A 21,638-nucleotide genomic window follows, 5' to 3' on the forward strand; every position below is an offset into this window, starting at 1 on the left:
GGTGATTCAAACTTTTAATAGGGGAGGAGTTAAATGATCTTTATTCACTTTTTTTTTTCACTTTTTTTTTGCAGTGTTATAGGTCCCATAGGGACCTATAACACTGCACACACTGATCTTCTATGTTGATCACTGGTTTCTCATAAGAAACCAGTGATCAACGATTCTGCCGGATGACTGCTCAGGCCTGGATCTCAGGCACTGAGCAGTCATTCGGCGATCGGACAGCGAGGAGGCAGGAAGGGGCCCTCCCGCTGTCCTGTCAGCTGTTCGGGATGCCGCGATTTCACCGCGGCTATCCCGAACAGCCCACTGAGCTAGCCGGGATGCTTTCGGTTTCACTTTAGACGCGGCGTTCAACTTTGAACGCCGCGTCTAAAGGGTTAATAGCGCGCGGCACAGCGATCAACGCCGCGCGCTATTAGCCACGGGTCCCGGCCGTTGTTAGAGGCCGGGCCCGACCCGCTATGACGCGGGGCCACGCCGTGGCCCCGCGTTATAGATCGGGAGTGGACACATGACGTTCCAGTACGTCATGTGTCCTTAAGGGGTTAAAAGAGCAGTGCGTGACAGACAGCCCAGAAATCTCAAAGAACTGGGAGACTTTTGTAAGGAAGAATGGGCAAAGATACCTCAAACAAGAATTAAAAGACTCTTGGCTGCTACAAAAAGTGTTTACAAGCTGTGATACTTGCCAAAGGGGGAAGTACAAGATATTAACTCTGCAGGGTGCCCAAACTTTTGCAGACACCATTTTTTTTTGTTTTCTGTTATTTTGAATGTGTAAATGATGGAAATAAAATCTAACTTTTGTTGAAATATTATAAGAATGTCTAATCTGTAATTTGATGCCTTTTGGAGATTTTTCCATCTTTCCTTGGCTTCTTTATGCACATTAATACAAATGTTATTACAAGACTGGAGGCTCCATATTGCATACTCTTCTTTTACTACTCAGGTGTTAGCAGCAAGGTATAATCACAAGGTACATAGAAAAAAACGTTACATATGCAAATAAGGTGTGTCGGGTAACCAATCAGATGCTAGCATAGGTGATAAGAGACAAGGTAACGTACAAAACTTCCTCTTCTTTGCTGCTCCGCTCAGAAGTTAAGTATTCATCAAATTTGCTCTTGTCTCATATACTCTTATAACGTTTTTTCTCACATTAATTCACATTATATATATGTTGTGAGTATTATCATACATATATATATACATTCTACAGTTTTTTCATCACCCCAATTATATATTTTCCTCTTTGTCACCATACCAATACTGCCGTCCATTCCATTATCCTCTTATCACCACATATAACATATATACACTTTCCCAAGCTTTCCCCTGGGTTTATCTTACTTTCGCTTCCTCACTCTTACCTCCGTTTCTTATACACTTCTCTTTCAAGAAAATACCCATTAATCTTCCCCTCGGTATCGCTGGTCTCGGCACCGCCGGACTTCTCGCAATATCACGTGAGCTGGTCCTCAGCTTCGCGCTCTTTCACCTCCCGTTCTGTGACTGAAATTCCTGTCAGTCAGAACTTGGTTACTCCGGAGACGGCCGCGTCAGCATTTAGCTAGTGCTTCCCAGTCATTTCTTAGCCTGTGGTGCCACCTACTGGCAAAAACTGGTATTTACCATCCAATATTGCGAATTGGATAGGAGAAATAGGCTTACTCCTTGTGTCATATATATATATATATATATATATATAATTTAAACTATACATATATAATTCCCCCATATATATTCTCCATATCATTTAGTATATATATATGACAATATGGCCGACGAGGATACATCTAAGGATATGGGGTCCAATTGTAATTTTCAAATTATGGATGGCAACGCCATACAATCTATGGTGAACCTGTCGGTTCAAAATGCAATGTCCAGCATACCAGAAATTGTGGCTCAATCAGTAGCCTTGGTCATGTCCCATCCTAATTACCAAAAATCCCCCAAAGCTGGACCATCTACCCCGTCGGATCAATTTTGGTCCGCGGAGGATTCCACATCCAAATTAGCCAAAGGATGGGGGAAATCTGGGAAGGCCTCCCATAAACGGCCTATGCCTACTACCGGTCCTTCAAAATCTTATAAAAAGTCTAAAGTGACTAAGGATCAGGTCCCTTGTCCTGCTACTACAAAGAGCAGATATACTGATGCTAAAAAGTTGCATCCCATACCCTCCACCCGGGAGGAGAAACATGACAGCCGGGTTAAGAGAGTATCCCGTAGAGAGAAACCGGACTCTTACAACACTTCCCCTGACCAATCCTCATCTGAGGAAGGGGAGATTTCTGAGGGGTATTCAGACTCAGAGTATGAGGACATCTCTGAGAATGAGGAATCTCCAGTAACAACTGAGATCCCTAAGACAGTTATTATGGACAGTGCGGGTACTCCGTACTTTGACCCCAGTCTACTTAAACACACCTGTTCTGGGGAATGGGAACCTCAACCCCAGGTATCCCAATTTTTGAACCTTTGGGTAAGGAAACCCATTGATAAGGCTACCCGCAACAGACTACGGGCAGAATGCCCACGACCTAGTATCCCTAACAAGCTATCCATTACTCCAGAGATCGATCCTCCACTGGTTAAATACCTTAATAATACGGGTAAAAGCCCCAAAAAAGGAGTAGATCGGTCCTTTAGGACGATCCAAGACAGGTTTTTGGACCTACTTGGCCCATTTTAGATTTTAGACCTCACAGAGGAAGCCAATACCTCGGGTAACCCAGTGAATTTAGAGGTCCTTAAAGGCTGGGCTCAAAGGGCCCTATGCATTTTTGGTGGCATTAACACTACCATCTGCACTGAACGTAAGAGGTCCATCCTTTTAAAATTGGATCCACAATGAATTAACTTAGCTACGACAGAACCGGAATCCCCCACTGATGGCCTCCTCTTCGGTGATGACTTCATCAAAGAGATAAATAAATATGTGTCTCTCTTTTCATCACTGAATAAAGCCCAATCTTCCCTCAAGAAGGTTTTTCAACCTCGGGTTTTACCCAGGGCTGGGAAAAGAAGGGGCAATTTTCCCAGCCGCCAGTCTCAGGAGAGACAATATAATCGGGCCCCCCCCAAGACCAGACAGGTTCCAGAATCCTGCCCCTGCCTATCAACCCAGTCCCTTCTTCCCCACAAGAGGAAGACCATGGAGAGCCAGAGGTCACCGCGGATACCCCAGATCCAGACCCAACAACGGTAAGTCCTTATCCGATGTTTTCTTCCCCACTTCCATTGGGAGGAAGGATTGCATATTTTTCCCATACTTGGGCCATGGTAACATCCGACCCTTGGGTCCTAAACTCAATCCTAGGTTATCAGATAGAATTTGTCCAAACTCCAATTCAATGTTCAATTCCACAACCAATTCATTTCTCAGAGGAGAACAAATCCCTTATAGAAACAGAAATCAAGGAGTTAATTTCCAAAAATGCAATCATTCAGATACCCTTACATTCTCAAGGTTTCCTGAGCAACCTTTTTCTAGTGAAAAAGAAGGACGGGGGATACAGACCTGTCATAAATCTAAAAAATTTTAACAATTATGTGATCTATCAACATTTCAAGATGGAGGGCATCCACCTTTTGAGAGATCTGCTATTACCAGACGACTGGTTAGCGAAAATAGATCTCAAGGATGCATACCTCACAGTTCCAATACATCACGAATCTCAACCATACCTCCAATTTTTATGGAAGGATCAAAGATGACAGTTCACCTGCCTACCATTCGGCCTATCCTCGGCCCCATGGTGCTTTACAAAGCTACTCAAACCAGTCGTGGCAGTTCTAAGAGCATGAGGAGTCCGTCTGATTATATATCTGGACGACATTCTTCTTATGGCCCAATCTTTATCTCTAATTCGACTCCACATTCAATGGACTCTATCTCTTCTCTCCAATCTGGGCTTTATTATCAACACGGAAAAATCCATCCTTGTCCCCTCCAAGGAGGTAGAATTTTTGGGGTTCCTAATAAACACCCAATCTGCCCTACTCAGCCACCCTCCCAGGAGGATGAAGACCATTCGGAGGGAAATGTATTCCATCCTAAACAAACAAACAGTCTCTCTTCGTTCCATAGCCCGGGTAGTGGGTCTTCTTTCTGCTTCGATCCAAGCAATTTTCCCAGCCCCGCTTCATTACCGAGCTCTCCAACGTCTAAAAGCGCATCACCATCGAAACGGCTTAGGGTATTCAGACGAAATAGCTCTAACCCCAGATACCAAGGAAGAACTTCTTTGGTGGCTAAAACATCTTCAAGTTTGGAATGGAAAAACTATCTTCAATTCTGTTCCAGATCTGATTATAGAATCAGATGCCAGTCGTTCAGGTTGGGGGGCCCGATGCGGATCCTCTTCAACAGGAGGAAAATGGTCTCCAGAAGAATCTCTATTCCACATCAACTGTTTGGAATTACTGGCAGGGTTCTTCGCTCTCAAGAGCTTTGCGAAGAACAGATCAGATTGTTGCATCCTCTTACGGATGGACAATATCTCCGCAGTACAGTATATCAACAAACTTGGTGGTACGAAATCTTTTCTTCTGGCCAACATCGCCAAAGATCTTTGGCACTACTGTCTTCACAGGAACATCACCATCAAGGCAGAATACTTACCAGGTCTTTCCAACATCATCGCGGACTGGAACTCCTGTTTCCTTACGGATTCCAGCGATTGGCAATTGGATCCTCAGATATTCAATCGCATCAATTCCTTGTGGGGTCCTTTCTTCCTAGACCTCTTTGCATCCCGATTGAATCAACAGATTCATCGCTTTTACAGCTGGCGTCCCGATCCAGAGGCAGAGGGCATAGATGCCCTCCTCCAACATTGGCCCTTGGAGCACCTTTATGCATTTCCTCCCTTTATCCTGATTCCGAGAGTTCTCCTTCTCATAAAATCTCAGAAATCAATAGTAACTCTCATCACTCCGTGGTGGCCAACACAATCTTGGTTCCCTCAGATTCTGGAAATGCTGATCGATTTCCCTCGCTTACTTCCTTCTCATCCTTTTCTACTTCGGGATTCTCTAGGGAACCCTCATCCTCTCATAACATCCAACAATCTTCTGTTGATAGCCTGGTGTGTTTCGGGTCACCAGACCCGGGTTTCGGACTTTCTAACTCATCTAGAGAAATCCTCTCAGACGCCTGGGCTCCAGGTACCAGATCTGCTTACAGATCAGCCTGGAAAACTTGGTCTGGTTGGTGCATGCTACGGGGTTTGGATCCCGTACATGCACCTTTAAATCATATTATAAATTTTTTATCTTCATCTTTTGATGCGGGAAAAGCTTACCGTACCATAAACGTCTATAGATCAGCCATTTCCTTCTACCACGCTCCTATTAATTATCTCTCTGTGGGTAAACATCCCTTAATTTGCAAATTACTAAAAGGCATAAAATTCAGACGTCCACCCTTACCCAGATACCAATCTACCTGGGATGTGAATATTCTCTTGCAATATTTGAATTCCTTAGGTGATAACCATTCCCTTACATTAAAAGTACTATCTTTTAAATTAACGGCCCTCCTTTGCTTGATATCCCTTAAACGAATTTCAGATGTCAGAGCCTTAGATATATCTCACAGACAATTCCCACCTGATGGTGTTCGTTTTTCTATATACAGACATACTAAAACTTCTCTTCATTCAGTATTCTATTCATCTTTCCCCCAACAGACACATCTCTGTGTAGTTTCATGCCTCCAGGTTTATGAACAAAGAACACAATCTTTCCGTAACCCTTCTGACACTCAATTACTCATTTCCTTCTGTAAACCTTACCGTCCTGTTTCATCCCCTTCTTTGGCCAGATGGATGAAGCAGATTATGCAATTGGCAGGTATTGACATTTCTATCTTTAAAGCCCACTCCTCCAGAGGAGCCATGTCCACTAAGCTGAAACAATCAGGGGTATCCCTGTCGGATATTCTTAAAGCCGCCAATTGGAGTTCCGAATCAACTTTTAAAACCTTTTATTTCAGACCAGACTCGCATGTTTCTATGGCAATTGTTTAAACTTGTATATATCCTGTCATATTTTTATTCAAGTTTCCTTTCTATAGCTTTAAACTTGCAAAATGGAGCCTCCAGTCTTGTAATAAAATTGGGGATTTTCCTAGTCCCTTATGACGGAAAATATAGATTTTATTAAAGACAGGAGGCAAACATTTTCCCTCCCTTTATCCCTTCCCTTTATTATTATTATCTTATCCTTGTTCTTTCAGTGTAACTTTTGGTTTGACAACTATCTTCGAGTCAACAGAACATTCGGCTACCTACATCTTCTAGGACTTGTCTCCAGTTCATGAAGTTGCTCCAGTTCATCGTTCAAAGGAACTTTCCTCCACGAGGTTTCCGACCTCAAAGACAAAAAAAATTTTTGTGTGGACTTTACTCCATCTATATATATTTTCTTGTTCCCCAACAAAGTTGGACTTTAGTGTTTTTCTGTTATGTTTTATGTTTATGCTATACTATATCGTTATACTGTGACATCAAAGAAGAGGAAGTATTGTACGTTACCTTGTCTCTTATCACCTATGCTAGCACCTGATTGGTTACCTGACACACCTTATTTGCATATGTAACGTTTTTTTCTATGTACCTTGTGATTATACCTTGCTGCTAACACCTGAGTAGTAAAAGAAGAGTATGCAAAATGTTCGCCTCCTGTCTTTAATAAAATCTATATTTTCCGTCATAAGGGACTAGGAAAATCCCCAATTTTTACCTTGGGTTCCCAAACTTTTGATCCCCACTGTAATAAGTGAGGATGCGTTTGTGATATATGATGTGATCCCTGTGTGTGTGTATATATAATAAGTGAGGATGTGTATGTAACATATGATGTGATCCCTGTATATACAGTGCATAGTGAAAGTATTCATCCCCCTTGAACTTTTCGACCTTTTGCCACATTTCAGGCTTCAAACATAAAGATATAAAACTGTAATTTTTTGTGAAGAACAAACAAGTTGGACACAATCTTGAAGTGGAACAAAATTTACTGGATATTTCAAACTTTAACAAATAAACTGAAAAATTGGGCGTGCAAAATTATTCAGCCCCTTTAAGTTAATACTTTGTAGCGCCACCTTTTGCTGCGATTACAGCTGTAAGTCGCTTGGGGTATGTCTCTATCAGTTTTGCACATCGAGAGACTGAAATTTTTGCCCATTCCTCCTTGCAAAACAGCTCGAGCTCAGTGAGGTTGGATGGAGAGCGTTTGTGAACAGCAGTTTTAAGTTCTTTCCACAGATTCTCGATTGGATTCAGGTCTGGACTTTGACTTGGCCATTCTAATACCTGGATATGTTTATTTGTGAACCAATCCATTGTAGATTTTGCTTTATGTTTTAGATCATTGTCTTGTTGGAAGACAAATCTCCATCCCAGTCTCAGGTCTTTTGCAGACTCCATCAGGTTTTCTTCCAGAATGGTCCTGTATTTGGCTCCATCCATCTTCCCATCAATTTTAACCATCTTCCCTGTCCCTACTGAAGAAAAGTAGGCCCAAACCATGATGCTGCCACCACCATGTTTGACAGTGGGGATGGTGTGTTCAGGGTGATGAGCTGTGTTGCTTTTACGCCAAACATAACATTTTGCATTGTTGCCAAAAAGTTTGATTTTGGTTTCATTCTACCAGAGCACCTTCTTCCACATGTTTGGTGTGTCTCCGAGGTGGCTTGTGGCAAACTTTAAACTACACTTTTTATGGATATCTTTAAGAAATGGCTTTCTTCTTGCCACTCTTCCATAAAGGCCAGATTTGTGCAGTATAGGACTGATTGTTGTCCTATGGACAGAGTCTCCCACCTCAGCTGTAGATCTCTGCAGTTCATCCAGAGTAATCATGGACCTCTTGGCTGCATCTCTGATCAGTCTTCTTGTATGAGCTGAAAGTTTAGGGGGACGGCCAAGTCTTCATAGATTTGCAGTGGCCTGATACTCCTTCCCTTTCAATATTATCGCTTGCACAGTGCTCCTTGGAATGTTTAAAGCTTGGGAAATCTTTTTGTATCCAAATCCAGCTTTAAACTTCTCCACAACAGTATCTCGGACCTGCCTCGTGTGTTCCTTGTTCTTCATGATGCTCTCTGCACTTTAAACGGACCTCTGAGACTATGACAGTGCAGGTCCATTTATATGGAGACTTGATTACACACAGGTGGATTCTATTTATCATCATTGGTCATTTAGGTCAACATTGGATTATTCAGAGATCCTCACTGAACTTCTGGAGAGAGTTTGCTGCACTGAAAGTAAAGGGGCTGAATAATTTTGCACGCCCAATTTTTTTGTTTTTTATTTGTTAACAAAGTTTGAAATATCCAATACATTTCGTTCCACTTCATCGTGTCCCACTTGTTGTTGATTCTTCACAATTAATTACAGTTTTATATCTTTATGTTTGAAGCCTGAAATGTGGCAAAAGGTCAAAGTTCATGGGGGCCGAATACTTTCACTATGCACTGTGTGTGTGTGTGTATATATATATATATATATATATATATATATATAGATGCAAATCATAAAATGTTGCAGTATCTTGTAATACCTTTTTTATTGGACTAACAGCATGTTGTAGAGACAAGCTTTCGGGATTCCTCCCTTTATCAAGTCCAAAGCAAATCTAAGCTCACAAGTAGAAGACACAGGTTACATCTCACAAATATGCAGGGGTTAAGACATCTATTGTATAGTTAGTATGGTCGAAAAAAGACATATGTCCATCAAGTTCAACCAGGGAATTGAAGGGTAGGGGTGTGGCGCGATATTGGGGAAGGGATGGGATTTTATATTTCTTCATAAGCATTAATGTTATTTTGTTCCAGGAATATATCTAATCCTGTTTTAAAGCTGTTAATTGTTCCTGCTGTGACCAGTTCCTGAGGTAGACTGTTCCATAAGTTCACAGTTCTCATGGTAAAGAAGGCGTGTCGCCCCTTGAGACTAAACTTTTTCTTCTCCAGACGGAGGGAGTGCCCCCTCGTCCTTTGGGGGGGTTTAACCTGGAACAGTTTTTCTCCATATTTTTTGTATGGGCCATTAATATACTTATATACGTTTATCATATCCCCCCCCCCCCCCCCCTTAAACGTCTCTTCTCAAGACTAAACAATTGTAACTCATTTAATCGCTCCTCATAGCTAAGATGTTCCATGCCCCATATTAGTTTAGTCGCGCGTCTCTGCACCTTTCCAACTCTGCAGTGTCCCTTTTATGTACAGGCGACCAAAACTGAGCAGCATATTCCAGGTGAGGCCGTACCAATGCTAATGCTCTTAGTCCAATAAAAAAGGTATTACAAGATACTGCAACATTTTATGATTTGCATCTGCATCTATATATATATATATGAGGATGTGTATGTGATATATGATGTGATCCCTGTATGATATATATATATATAAGTGAGGATGTGTATGTGATATATGATGTGACCCCTGTATGATATATATATATATAATAAGTGAGGATGTGTATGTGATATATGATGTGATCCCTGTATGATATATATATAATAAGTGAGGATGTGTATGTGATATATGATGCGATCCCTGTATGATATATATATAATAAGTGAGGATGTGTATGTGATATATGATGTGATCCCTGTATGATATATATATATAATAAGTGAGGATGTGTATGTGATATATGATGTGATCCCTGTATGATATATATATAATAAGTGAGGATGTGTATGTGATATATGATGTGATCCCTGTATGATATATATATATATAATAAGTGAGGATGTGTATGTGATATATGATGTGATCCCTGTATGATATATATAAAATAAGTGAGGATGTGTATGTGATATATGATGTGATCCCTGTATGATATATATATATATAATAAGTGAGGATGTGTATGTGATATATGATGTGATCCCTGTATGATATATATATATATATAATAAGTGAGGATGTGTATGTGATATATGATGTGATCCCTGTATGATATATATATATATATAATAAGTGAGGATGTGTATGTGATATATGATGTGATTCCTGTATGATATATATATATTATAAGTGAGGATGTGTATGTGATATATGATGTGATCTCTGTATGATATATATATAAGTGAGGATGTGTATGTGATATATGATGTGATCCCTGTATGATATATATATATAATAAGTGAGGATGTGTATGTGATATATGATGTGATCCCTGTATGATATATATATAATAAGTGAGGATGTGTATGTGATATATGATGTGATCCCTGTATGATATATATAATAAGTGAGGATGTGTATATGATATATGATGTGATCCCTGTATGATATATATAATAAGTGAGGATGTGTATATGATATATGATGTGACCCCTGTATGATATATATATAATAAGTGAGGATGTGTATGTGATATATGATGTGATCCCTGTATGATATATATATATATAATAAGTGAGGATGTGTATGTGATATATGATGTGATCCCTGTATGATATATATATAAGTGAGGATGTGTATGTGATATATGATGTGATCCCTGTATGATATATATAATAAGTGAGGATGTGTATGTGATATATGATGTGATCCCTGTATGATATATATAATAAGTGAGGATGTGTATGTGATATATGATGTGATCCCTGTATGATATATATATATATATATATAAGTGAGGATGTGTATGTGATATATGATGTGATCCCTGTATGATATATATAATAAGTGAGGATGTGTATGTGATATATGATGTGACCCCTGTATGATATATATATATAATAAGTGATGATGTGTATGTGATATATGATGTGACCCCTGTATGATATATATATAATAAGTGAGGATGTGTATGTGACATATGATGTGATCCCTGTATGAGATATATATATAACTAGCTGAGTACCCGGCATTGCCCGGTTTTTCCTTCCTCATCCTTGTTGGGGAGGAAAATAAACAAAGGAGGAAGCTTTTGACTTCATATCCCATCCCCATATATTGTTGTCATATAAAAAAAAAAAACATACCCCCACCTCCTATCCCGACCTCCTATCTCCTATCCTCGACCTGTAATATGTGTACCAGGTATTGAAATATCTCCAGCCGTACAGAAGTTATGTGAGAACATACATTTCCCATTGATTTGCATGGGACTTAAGTAACATGTGACCAAATATTATCGAAATATCTCCAGCCGTTTGGAAGTTATGCAGTAACACATATTTCCCATAGACTTGTATGGGACTTTATACATAAACCCCGGCCCTGGCAGATGTAGGGGTTAAATCACCGATCCTATGTTTGTTGTTGACATATAAGTAACATGTGACCAAGTGTAATGTTAACATCTTGGACGTTTTTGTGGAATATACATACACACACACACTCATACATACATACACACACACACTCATACATACATACACACACACATTAAGTTTTATATAAGTGAGGATGTGTATATGATGTGACCCCTGTATGATATATATAATAAGTGAGAATGTGTATGTGATATATGATGTGATCCCTGTATGATATATATATAATAAGTGAGGATGTGTATGTGATATATGATGTGATCCCTGTATGATATATATATAATAAGTGAGGATGTGTATGTGATATATGATGTGACCCCTGTATGATATATATAATAAGTGAGGATGTGTATGTGATATATGATGTGATCCCTGTATGATATATATATAATAAGTGAGGATGTGTATGTGATATATGATGTGATCCCTGTATGATATATATAATAAGTGAGAATGTGTATGTGATATATGATGTGATCCCTGTATGATATATATATAATAAGTGAGGATGTGTATGTGATATATGATGTGATCCCTGTATGATATATATAATAAGTGAGGATATGTATGTGATATATGATGTGATCCCTGTATGATATATATATATAATAAGTGAGGATGTGTATGTGATATATGATGTGATCCCTGTATGATATATATATAATAAGTGAGGATGTGTATGTGATATATGATGTGATCCCTGTATGATATATATAAGTAAGGATGTGTATGTGATATACGATGTGATCCCTGTATGATATATATAAGTGAGGATGTGTATGTGATATATGATGTGATCCCTGTATGATATATATAAGTGAGGATGTGTATGTGATATACGATGTGATCCCTGTATGATATATATAAGTGAGGATGTGTATGTGATATATGATGTGATCCCTGTATGATATACCGTATATACTCGAGTATAAGCCGACCCGAGTATAAGCCGAGACCCCTAATTTCAACCCAAAATCCCAGGAAAAGTTATTGACTCGAGTATAAGCCTAGGGTGGGAAATACCTCATCCCCCCCTGTCATCATCCAGACCCGTCATTAACATCCTCATCATCCCACACATCCCCCCTTCATCATCCCCTTGTCATCATCCCACACATCCCCTTATCATCCCACACATCCCCCCTTCATCATCCCCTTGTCATCATCCCACACATCCCCTTATCATCCCACACATCCCCCCTTCATCATCCCCTTGTCATCATCCCACACATCCCCCCTTCATCATCCCCTTGTCATCATCCCACACATCCCCTTATCCCACACATCCCCCCTTCATCATCCCCTTGTCATCATCCCACACATCCCCTTATCATCCCACACCCCCCCCCCTTCATCATCCCCACCCCCCTTCATCATCCCCACACCCCCCTTCATCATCCCACACACCCCCCTTCATCATCCTCTTCTCATCATTCGCCCTCAGTGGTCTTCAACCTGCGGACCTCCAGAGGTTTCAAAACTACAACTCCCAGCAAGCCCGGGCAGCCATCGGCTGTCCGGGCTTGCTGGGAGTTGTAGTTTTGAAACCTCCGGAGGTCCGCAGGTTGAAGACCACTGCGGCCTTCAACATGCGGACCTCCAGAGGTTTCAAAACTACAACTCCCAGCAAGCCCGGGCAGCCATCGGCTGTCCGGGCTTGCTGGGAGTTGTAGTTTTGAAACCTCCGGAGGTCCGCAGGTTGAAGACCACTGCGGCCTTCAACATCACCCAGCCCCCTCTCACCCCCTTTAGTTCTGAGTACTCACCTCCGCTCGGCGCTGGTCCGGTCCTGCAGGGCTGTCCGGTAAGGAGGTGGTCCGGTGAGGAGGTGGTCCGGGCTGCTATCTTCACCGGGGGCGCCTCTTCTCCGCGCTTCCGGCCCGGAATAGAGCCGTTGCCTAGACAACGACGCATCTGCGTCGTTGTTAAGGCAACGTGACTATTCTGAGGCCGGGCCCGAAGCGCTTAGAAGAGGCCTCCCCGGTGAAGATAGCAGCCCGGACCACCTCCTCACCGGACCACCTCCTTACCGGACAGCCCTGCAGGACCGGACCAGCGCCGAGCGGAGGTGAGTACTCAGAACTAAAGGGGGTGAGAGGGGGCTGGATGATGTTGAAGGCCGCAGTGGTCTTCAACCTGCGGACCTCCGGAGGTTTCAAAACTACAACTCCCAGCAAGCCCGGACAGCCGATGGCTGCCCTGGCTTGCTGGGAGTTGTAGTTTTGAAACCTCTGGAAGTCCGCAGGTTGAAGACCACTGCGGGTGGGGGAGTTCACTCGAGTATAAGCCTAGGGGGGTGTTTTCAGCACGAAAAATCGTGCTGAAAAACTCGGCTTATACTCGAGTATATACGGTATATATAAGTGAGGATGTGTATGTGATATATGATGTGATCCCTGTATGATATATATAATAAGTGAGGATGTGTATGTGATATATGATGTGATCCTTGTATGATATATATATAATAAGTGAGGATGTGTATGTGATATATGATGTGATCCCTGTATGATATATGTATAATAAGTGAGGATGTGTATGTGATATATGATGTGACCCCTGTATGATATATATAAGTGAGGATGTGTATGTGATATATGATGTGATCCCTGTATGATATATATATATAATAAGTGAGGATGTGTATGTGATATATGATGTGATCCCTGTATGATATATATATATAATAAGTGAGGATGTGTATGTGATATATGATGTGATCCCTGTATGATATATATAATAAGTGAGGATGTGTATGTGATATATGATGTGATCCCTGTATGATATATATATAATAAGTGAGGATGTGTATGTGATATATGATGTGATCCCTGTATGATATATATATAATAAGTGAGGATGTGTATGTGATATATGATGTGATCCCTGTATGATATATATATATATAATAAGTGAGGATGTGTATGTGATATATGATGTGATTCCTGTATGATATATATAATAAGTGAGGATGTGTATGTGATATATGATGTGATCCCTGTATGATATATATAATAAGTGAGGATGTGTATGTGATATATGATGCGTTCCCTGTATGATATATATAATAAGTGAGGATGTGTATGTGATATATGATGCGTTCCCTGTATGATATATATAAGTGAGGATGTGTATGTGATATATGATGTGATTCCTGTATGATATATATAATAAGTGAGGATGTGTATGTGACATATGATGTGATCCCTGTATGATATATATATATATATAATAAGTGAGGATGTGTATGTGATATATGATGTGATCCCTGTATGATATATATAATAAGTGAGGATGTGAATGTGATATATGATGTGATCCCTGTATGATATATATATAATAAGTGAGGATGTGTATGTGATATATGATGTGATCCCTGTATGATATATATATAATAAGTGAGGATGTGTTTGTGATATATGATGTGATCCCTGTATGATATATATATAATAAGTGAGGATGTGTATGTGATATATGATGTGATCCCTGTATGATATATATATATAAGTGAGGATGTGTATGTGATATATGATGTGATCCCTGTATGATATATATATATATATAATAAGTGAGGATGTGTATGTGATATATGATGTGACCCCTGTATGATATATATATAATAAGTGAGGATGTGTATGTGATATATGATGTGATCCCTGTATGATATATATAATAAGTGAGGATGTGAATGTGATATATGATGTGATCCCTGTATGATATATATATAATAAGTGAGGATGTGTATGTGATATATGATGTGATCCCTGTATGATATATATATAATAAGTGAGGATGTGTATGTGATATATGATGTGATCCCTGTATGATATATATATAATAAGTGAGGATGTGTATGTGATATATGATGTGATCCCTGTATGATATATATATATAAGTGAGGATGTGTATGTGATATATGATGTGATCCCTGTATGATATATATATATATAAGTGAGGATGTGTATGTGATATATGATGTGATCCCTGTATGATATATATAGTAAGTGAGGATGTGTATGTGATATATGATGTGATCCCTGTATGATATATATATAATAAGTGAGGATGTGTATGTGACATATGATGTGAGCCCTGTATGATATATATATATATATAAGTGAGGATGTGTATGTGATATATGATGTGATCCCTGTATGATATATATAGTAAGTGAGGATGTGTATGTGATATATGATGTGATCCCTGTATGATATATATATAATAAGTGAGGATGTGTATGTGATATATGATGTGATCCCTGTATGATATATATATATATAATATGTGAGGATGTGTATGTGATATATGATGTGATCCCTGTATGATATGTGCGAAGGTTAATTGACTGAGTCACTTAACCTGTGTTTGTGGGAGGGGCGGTACTTGCGCTTAAAAGCCGCGGCTCCCTGTGTTCAGTGCGCCGCGGCTCTCGCGTTGTTTGGAGTCCGTGACGTCAGACGCCGTGGGGAGTCTCTCCAGCCTCGTGTTCGTTCCTGTGCGCACGTCATTTCAGGTTAGTTAAGGTCCGGAGAGTGACTGCAGGAGTCCGGGGGGCACGTGTCTCGTATGAGTCCCCCGTGCCCTGCCTTTAGCATGTTGGTGTTGTTGTTCAGCAGCCGTAGCGGGCTGCTGAGCTACGTTGTGCGCTCCCGGCGCATGTCGGGGGGTTTCTTTTCAGATGTTTGGTGCTGGCTGGGGGAGGTGACAGCGGGAGTTACCTTGCAGAGCATATGTCCTTCGGAGCTCCGCGGTATTCTCCCGTCCCGTTCCGCTGCCTTACGCATGCCGACTTTCTTATTCGGTCGCCAGTCTCAGCCGGCAGCTAGTTCGTTACACACCTCCTGCGGCTCAGCTCTGCATGCTGGGTGCTTGTTTGCATACTGTAGGTATTATAGTCTTGTAGTTCCAGGTGTTAGTCTTAGTGTCAGTACTCGTTGTCTACTGGTCAGGACGCTTCTTTAATGTGTCACAGCTGTTCCTGCGGCTCAGCTCTGCATGTTGGGTGCTTGTTTATATACTGTAGGTATTATAGTCTTGTAGTTCCAGGTGTTAGTCTTAGTGTCAGTACTCGTTGTCTACTGGTCACGCTTCATTAATGTGTCACAAATGTCCCTGCTGTTTATTTCACTGGTTGACGCGTTTGTTCCGCAGTTGCTCCTCATATACCTAATCTGTTTCATATTCCATGTGTTTTACACTATTGCTTCTCGTATCTACACTTCGGCCGCATACATTGGTCCGTATTAGTCATGTTTTAACTCATGAGTCTGTTGCATATGCTGCTGATACACTACCATTATATGCTCCGCTATTGTCTGGTACTATAATTCTGTTCTCACATGGTCTATTTGCCTTCCGCTGTTTCGCCTCTGTCTTCATGGTATTTATTGCTTCATGATATTTATTGCCAGTCGTAGTTATTTACTTTGCTCGTTGTTTGGTACCGTTTTACTCTAACTTGTTGTGGTAGTGAATAAGGCGGTTGTTCCTAAATTAGTTTGCCTGGCTTGTAGCATGGTCTTCAATGTGCGCTGCTGTTCTGTTGTTCCTGTGCTCCTATGGTTACTCTTTTACCTGGTTAAGTGTTTTTGTCGTGTTACTAGCTAAATCCTTCGTCATAGCCTCACTAAGCGCCTTGTAGGTGTTGATCCACACCTGTACCTGTTTAGTTATGTGGTGGGTTTACCCTTGCCCTTGTTCTTGTTTTCACGTTCTACCTCCTTCATTAGACTATTGTCTTACTAGCTCAGTAATGCTGTGTGGCTGTAGGCTCAAAGTTCATCTTTACGCTACTTCGCTGTCCTTGGCCCGGTCGTTTTTAGGTAAAAGAGATGAAAGGGTATATTTGGAATTTTGCACATATGTATATAGGTGTTAATTTAAAAAAAAAAAAAAAAAAATATTTATGTTTATGCAAGTTGTTTTCTCTTCCCCCAACTCGCCCTTTGGGGCTCGGTTCATGTCCTTTCCACCGACTCAACTCGTCTTTGGGTCCTCGTGTGGATCTGCCCTACCCTGTGTGTTGTTAAGTTATATGCCGGTGTGTTTGATTCAGCAGTTGTCCACGCACGCTCTTGTGGCTTATACGTCTGCTGTCGTGAACTTCGTGTTGGCTTACCACCCTCGGTACAGGTATGTGCAGTCCATTTTTTGGGTTAGTTATGGTAAACATTCTCTTCATACGGTTCTCCTTTAACTCGCAGTGTTCATTCTGGTGGTCTCGCCTCGCTTCAGCTTCTACGTTATTCCAGCCTTTCCACCGACTCAACTCGTCTTTGGGTCCTCGTGTGGATCTGCCTTAGCCTATGTGTTGTTAAGTTATATGCCTGTGTGTTTATTCAGCAGTTGTCCACGCACGCTCTTGTGGCTTAAACGTCTGCTGTCGTGAACTTCGTGTTGGCTTACCACCCTCGGTACAGGTATGCGCAGTCCATTTTTTGGGTTAGTTATGGTAAACATTCTCTTCATACGGTTCTCCTTTTGGCTCGCAGTGTTCATCCTGGTGGTCTCGCCTCGTTTCAGCTTCTACGTTGTTCCAGCGCCTGTTCGTGTCGAGATTGACCGTCATAACCCAGTTGTCAAGGTGCGGTCTGTTTTAGGCTTCCGGAAGTCCAGGTATTCATGTCTTAGTTCGTTACCCATCACGTCCTTGGGTGTGCTCTTTATCCCCTGCTCATCACGTCTTTGGGCCAAGGGGTTCGTTAGTCACGAGTAACTTTACGTGTCACGCTGTTAGCATATGTCTAGTCACCACTCGGTACTCTTCACTTTCTAGTCCGATTCTGTGGTGGCAGTGGTTTTGATTTCCGGGTTAGTCTTGCTCTGACAGGTGTATTTCGTTTTTTGGTTGTCCCTTGGGTCAGGATTTGATTGTTGTATATCTAATTTCAGAAATGTCTCACGCATCAGACATTGAAGATGCAGCTTCTGTTCTGGACAATGTCGCTAGAACATCGGATCTGGGTAGCATCCCATCTCTTCGTAACTGGACCATTCCTAAACTGACGGCTGAACTCGTCCGCAAAGGCATCCCGTTCCCGGCTACTGCCCGCAAGGCGGAACTTTATCGTTTATTGGTCTCTGAGCACTCGGGACCCTGCGATCAAGCAGGCCCTAGCAGTGAAGAAGTGTCCATGCAGACACTCAATACGTCCATCTTGCAGTTGCATACGTTAATTAACTCGCTGTGCTCTAGAGTTGATACCTTGGAATGTAAGAGTTCGGAGGCTCCCGCTCCGGCCCCAGTGGTGGGTTTGACTTCGGCCATTCCACACACTTCCGTTCCCCCTCAGGTTTCTGCTACCCCGCAGGCTTCAGTGTTACCGGTTGGACTTAATATGCTCGTGCCAAATGTCGCGCCAGCTCATTTTATCCCGACTAATCTGAAGGACATTCTTGATGGTAAGGATGTTAATCTCGCTTCCTTGCTTATTGCGTCTCATGATGTTTCCGAGAACAAGACTATTGCTTGCGGTGAGGTGTCGGTCATTCTGAAAGCAAAAGATGTAAGGTTAAGTCGCAAGCTTACATTAGCTGAATTCAGTATGGCGTTCGCCATTTATCGTGACGTTTTATGCTCAGTCAAGCCAGAAAGACGTGAAGAGCTTGACATGTATCTGTTCAAAGTCACAGAGTTAGCTCATAAATATGGTGGGTTCACGTTTTATGATTATCATAAGTCATTTTCAGCTAAGGCGGCGGCAGCTCTAGTGCAGTACAACTATACAGTTAATTGGGCGTTGGTTGACACCGAGATTTTCTGCAATCATTTTGCAGGTCTTAAAGCCCCCGTTTGCTCTCGGTGTCAGTCCATCGCCCATACCACTGAATGGTGCAATACTGTTAATTCCTCATCCGAGGTAAATCCCGGCACGTCTTCACCCACATTTCAGCCTAGGAATCAGAAACACTCGGGCTTGATTGACAAGTTAGGTAGGCCCATCAAGTATCTTGGTAAATCTCAAATTTGCAATAATTTCAATTTTGGGTCTTGCAATTATAACCAGTGTAGACTTTTACATGTCTGTGCATTCTGTTTCAGGGCCCATCCTAAGGCCAGTTGTCCACAGAAGTCGAAAGCATGACTAGCAGTGATAGACGTGTTGTGTTTAGAACATTTTCTTGCTGATCATCCAGATAGATGTTTTGTTCAGTTTTTGATTAATGGATTCCGGTCAGGTTTCCACACAGGTTTCATTACTTTACCCTCTGCTACGTATGAGTGTGACAATTTACGTTCTGCTCTAAGGGACCCTAGGGCTGTTGATACCCTGATACAAGCTGAAATAGACAAGGGTTTTGTTATTGGTCCATTTGATGAGCCCCCCTTTGACGTTTGGAGAGTTAGTCCATTGGGGTTGGTGGCTGGGAAATTCAGTAATAAACTTCGTTTAATTTATGATTTGTCCGCCCCTTACTCTGCACACACACCTAGTTTAAACTCTCTTATTCCCGCTGAAGAGTTCTCTCTGAAATATGCTTCCATAGATGAGGCAATAGCGGTCATACTGAGCATGGGCGGTAACACGTAGCTGTCTAAGATCGATATTTCCGATGCCTTTAAGCTCCTGCCTATTATGCCTCAGCTATGGAAGTGGCACGGTATTAAATGGCGCGACAAGTATTATTTTGCTGTTAAGTTAACTTTTGGTTCCAGGAGTAGTCCTTGGTTATTTGATAAATTTGCGCAATCCCTACACTGGCTCCTGGAAAACAGGTTTGACTGTTCCCATATCATCCACTACTTGGACGATTTTTTGTTTATTGAGCCAGGTAACATGTGCCCCAGGGACTTGACAACCTCGTTAGCAGTATTCCAGCAACTGGCGGTTCCGGTGTCAGACAAAAAAGTTGAGGGCCCTTGCAAGTCACTGACTTTCTTAGGTATTGTTCTAGACACACAGGTCATGGAAGCCCGATTACCGCTCGACAAGCTCTCACGTATTAGACAGGCCATGCATGATCTTGTCAATTCACCCCGGGTGACCAAGGTACAGCTGCAATCCATTCTCGGCATGCTGAACTTTGCCATGCGTGTAATTCCACAGGGTAGGAGTTTTGTTTCCAGGTTGTTAGACGCTATGAATTCTGTGCCTGGCCAAAACGACGTAGTCATATTTGATAAACAAGCGATTGCCGATTTTGCTATGTGGCATACATTTTTGACTAACTGGAATGGGGTATCCTTTTTCACCCCTGGTATCGATAATGCTTCTCCTTTAGTTTTTTCCGATGCTTCCTCCTCAGTGGGTTTTGCAGCCATTTGGGAGAATCATTGGTTGGCCAGTGCTTGGCCAATTGAGGTATTTCAGTCTCCGGGTTTTAGCAGGTCCTCAGCATTGTTTGAGTTGTACCCTATAGTTACAGCTGCCAGTGTGTGGGGTCACCTATGGTTTAGGAAGTCAGTACTGTTTGTTTCTGATAATGAAGCTACGGTGTATATTCTGCTTAAAGGTAGATCCTCGTCCCCTCAGGTCATGTCTTTGATGCGTAAACTGGTATGGTTATCTTTGTTACATAATTTTCACTTCTCTAGTGCTCATATAGATGGTGTTAGGAACATGGCTGCTGATGCACTGTCTAGGCTCAATTTTGCACTTTTCTTCCAGGTAATGCCAGAGGCCGATCCATCAGGATGCATGGTTCCAGCGTTCCACGATTTGGTTTTGAATTAAATGCCTATTTGTCTGTAGGTCAGGACTTGATTAATAGTTCACTTTCCCGTAACACTCAGAAAGTTTACCGTACGGCCTTTAATCTGTTTACTAAGTTCTGTCAGTCTCACCCGCATAACGATGTCCTTTCAGTATCTTTTATTTTAGCCTTTATAGGGTTTTGCCACTCCTCCTTACGGCTAGCATATAACACCATAAAGATTTATTTAGCAGGCATACAACACTTTGTTACTTTGAAGTTCCCGGATCGGGCATCATTGTTTACCATGCATGCAGTTAAGGCTGCCCTTAAGGGGGTTGCCAAAAGTAGAGTACCAAAGCCGCCAGGCCGGCAGCCCATCTCGGGGTCGCTGTTTAGGGAGCTGGCAGATGCCCTGGATCACTCCCCGTTTGGTTTAGGTAATAGTTTAACGCTAAAAGCAGCCCTCTTCTTAGGTTTCTATGGCTTTCTGAGGCCGGGCGAGTTCACGAGTAGAACTAGTACCACTCCATTTCTCAAGTTGGGGCAATTGCAGCGAGCCATGGATCATTTCACTCTCGTTCTGAACGACACTAAGACATCACTTCCCGGTCAGAAGGTGCACGTCAAATATTTTAAAACCTCTCACAAATGGTGTCCGGTCCTGGTCTTTAACT

At 41.6% G+C, this 21,638-nt stretch overlaps 2 protein-coding genes across 8 annotated transcripts in view; both read left to right on the plus strand.

Annotated features, from left to right (window-relative positions):
• Positions 1 to 21,638, plus strand: part of LOC130327126 (gastrula zinc finger protein XlCGF26.1-like) — a 99,231-nt gene that overhangs the window by 54,590 nt on the left and 23,003 nt on the right. The window lies entirely within an intron of this gene.
• LOC130327128 (uncharacterized) lies at positions 17,501 to 19,536 on the plus strand. Its single transcript, XM_056553392.1, has 2 exons — positions 17,501 to 17,747; positions 17,820 to 19,536. The coding sequence occupies exon 2, from the start codon at positions 18,222 to 18,224 to the stop codon at positions 19,410 to 19,412; it is 1,191 nt and encodes a 396-aa protein (XP_056409367.1). The 5' UTR covers positions 17,501 to 17,747; positions 17,820 to 18,221; the 3' UTR covers positions 19,413 to 19,536.

This window comes from Hyla sarda, unplaced genomic scaffold (assembly GCF_029499605.1).
Source record: "Hyla sarda isolate aHylSar1 unplaced genomic scaffold, aHylSar1.hap1 scaffold_293, whole genome shotgun sequence".
Classification (NCBI taxonomy): Eukaryota; Metazoa; Chordata; class Amphibia; order Anura; family Hylidae; genus Hyla; species Hyla sarda.

Bases quoted from the DNA above. Each gene is read 5' to 3' on its own strand.
- LOC130327128 (XM_056553392.1), top strand. From the start codon at position 18,222: ATGTCTCACGCATCAGACATTGAAGATGCAGCTTCTGTTCTGGACAAT.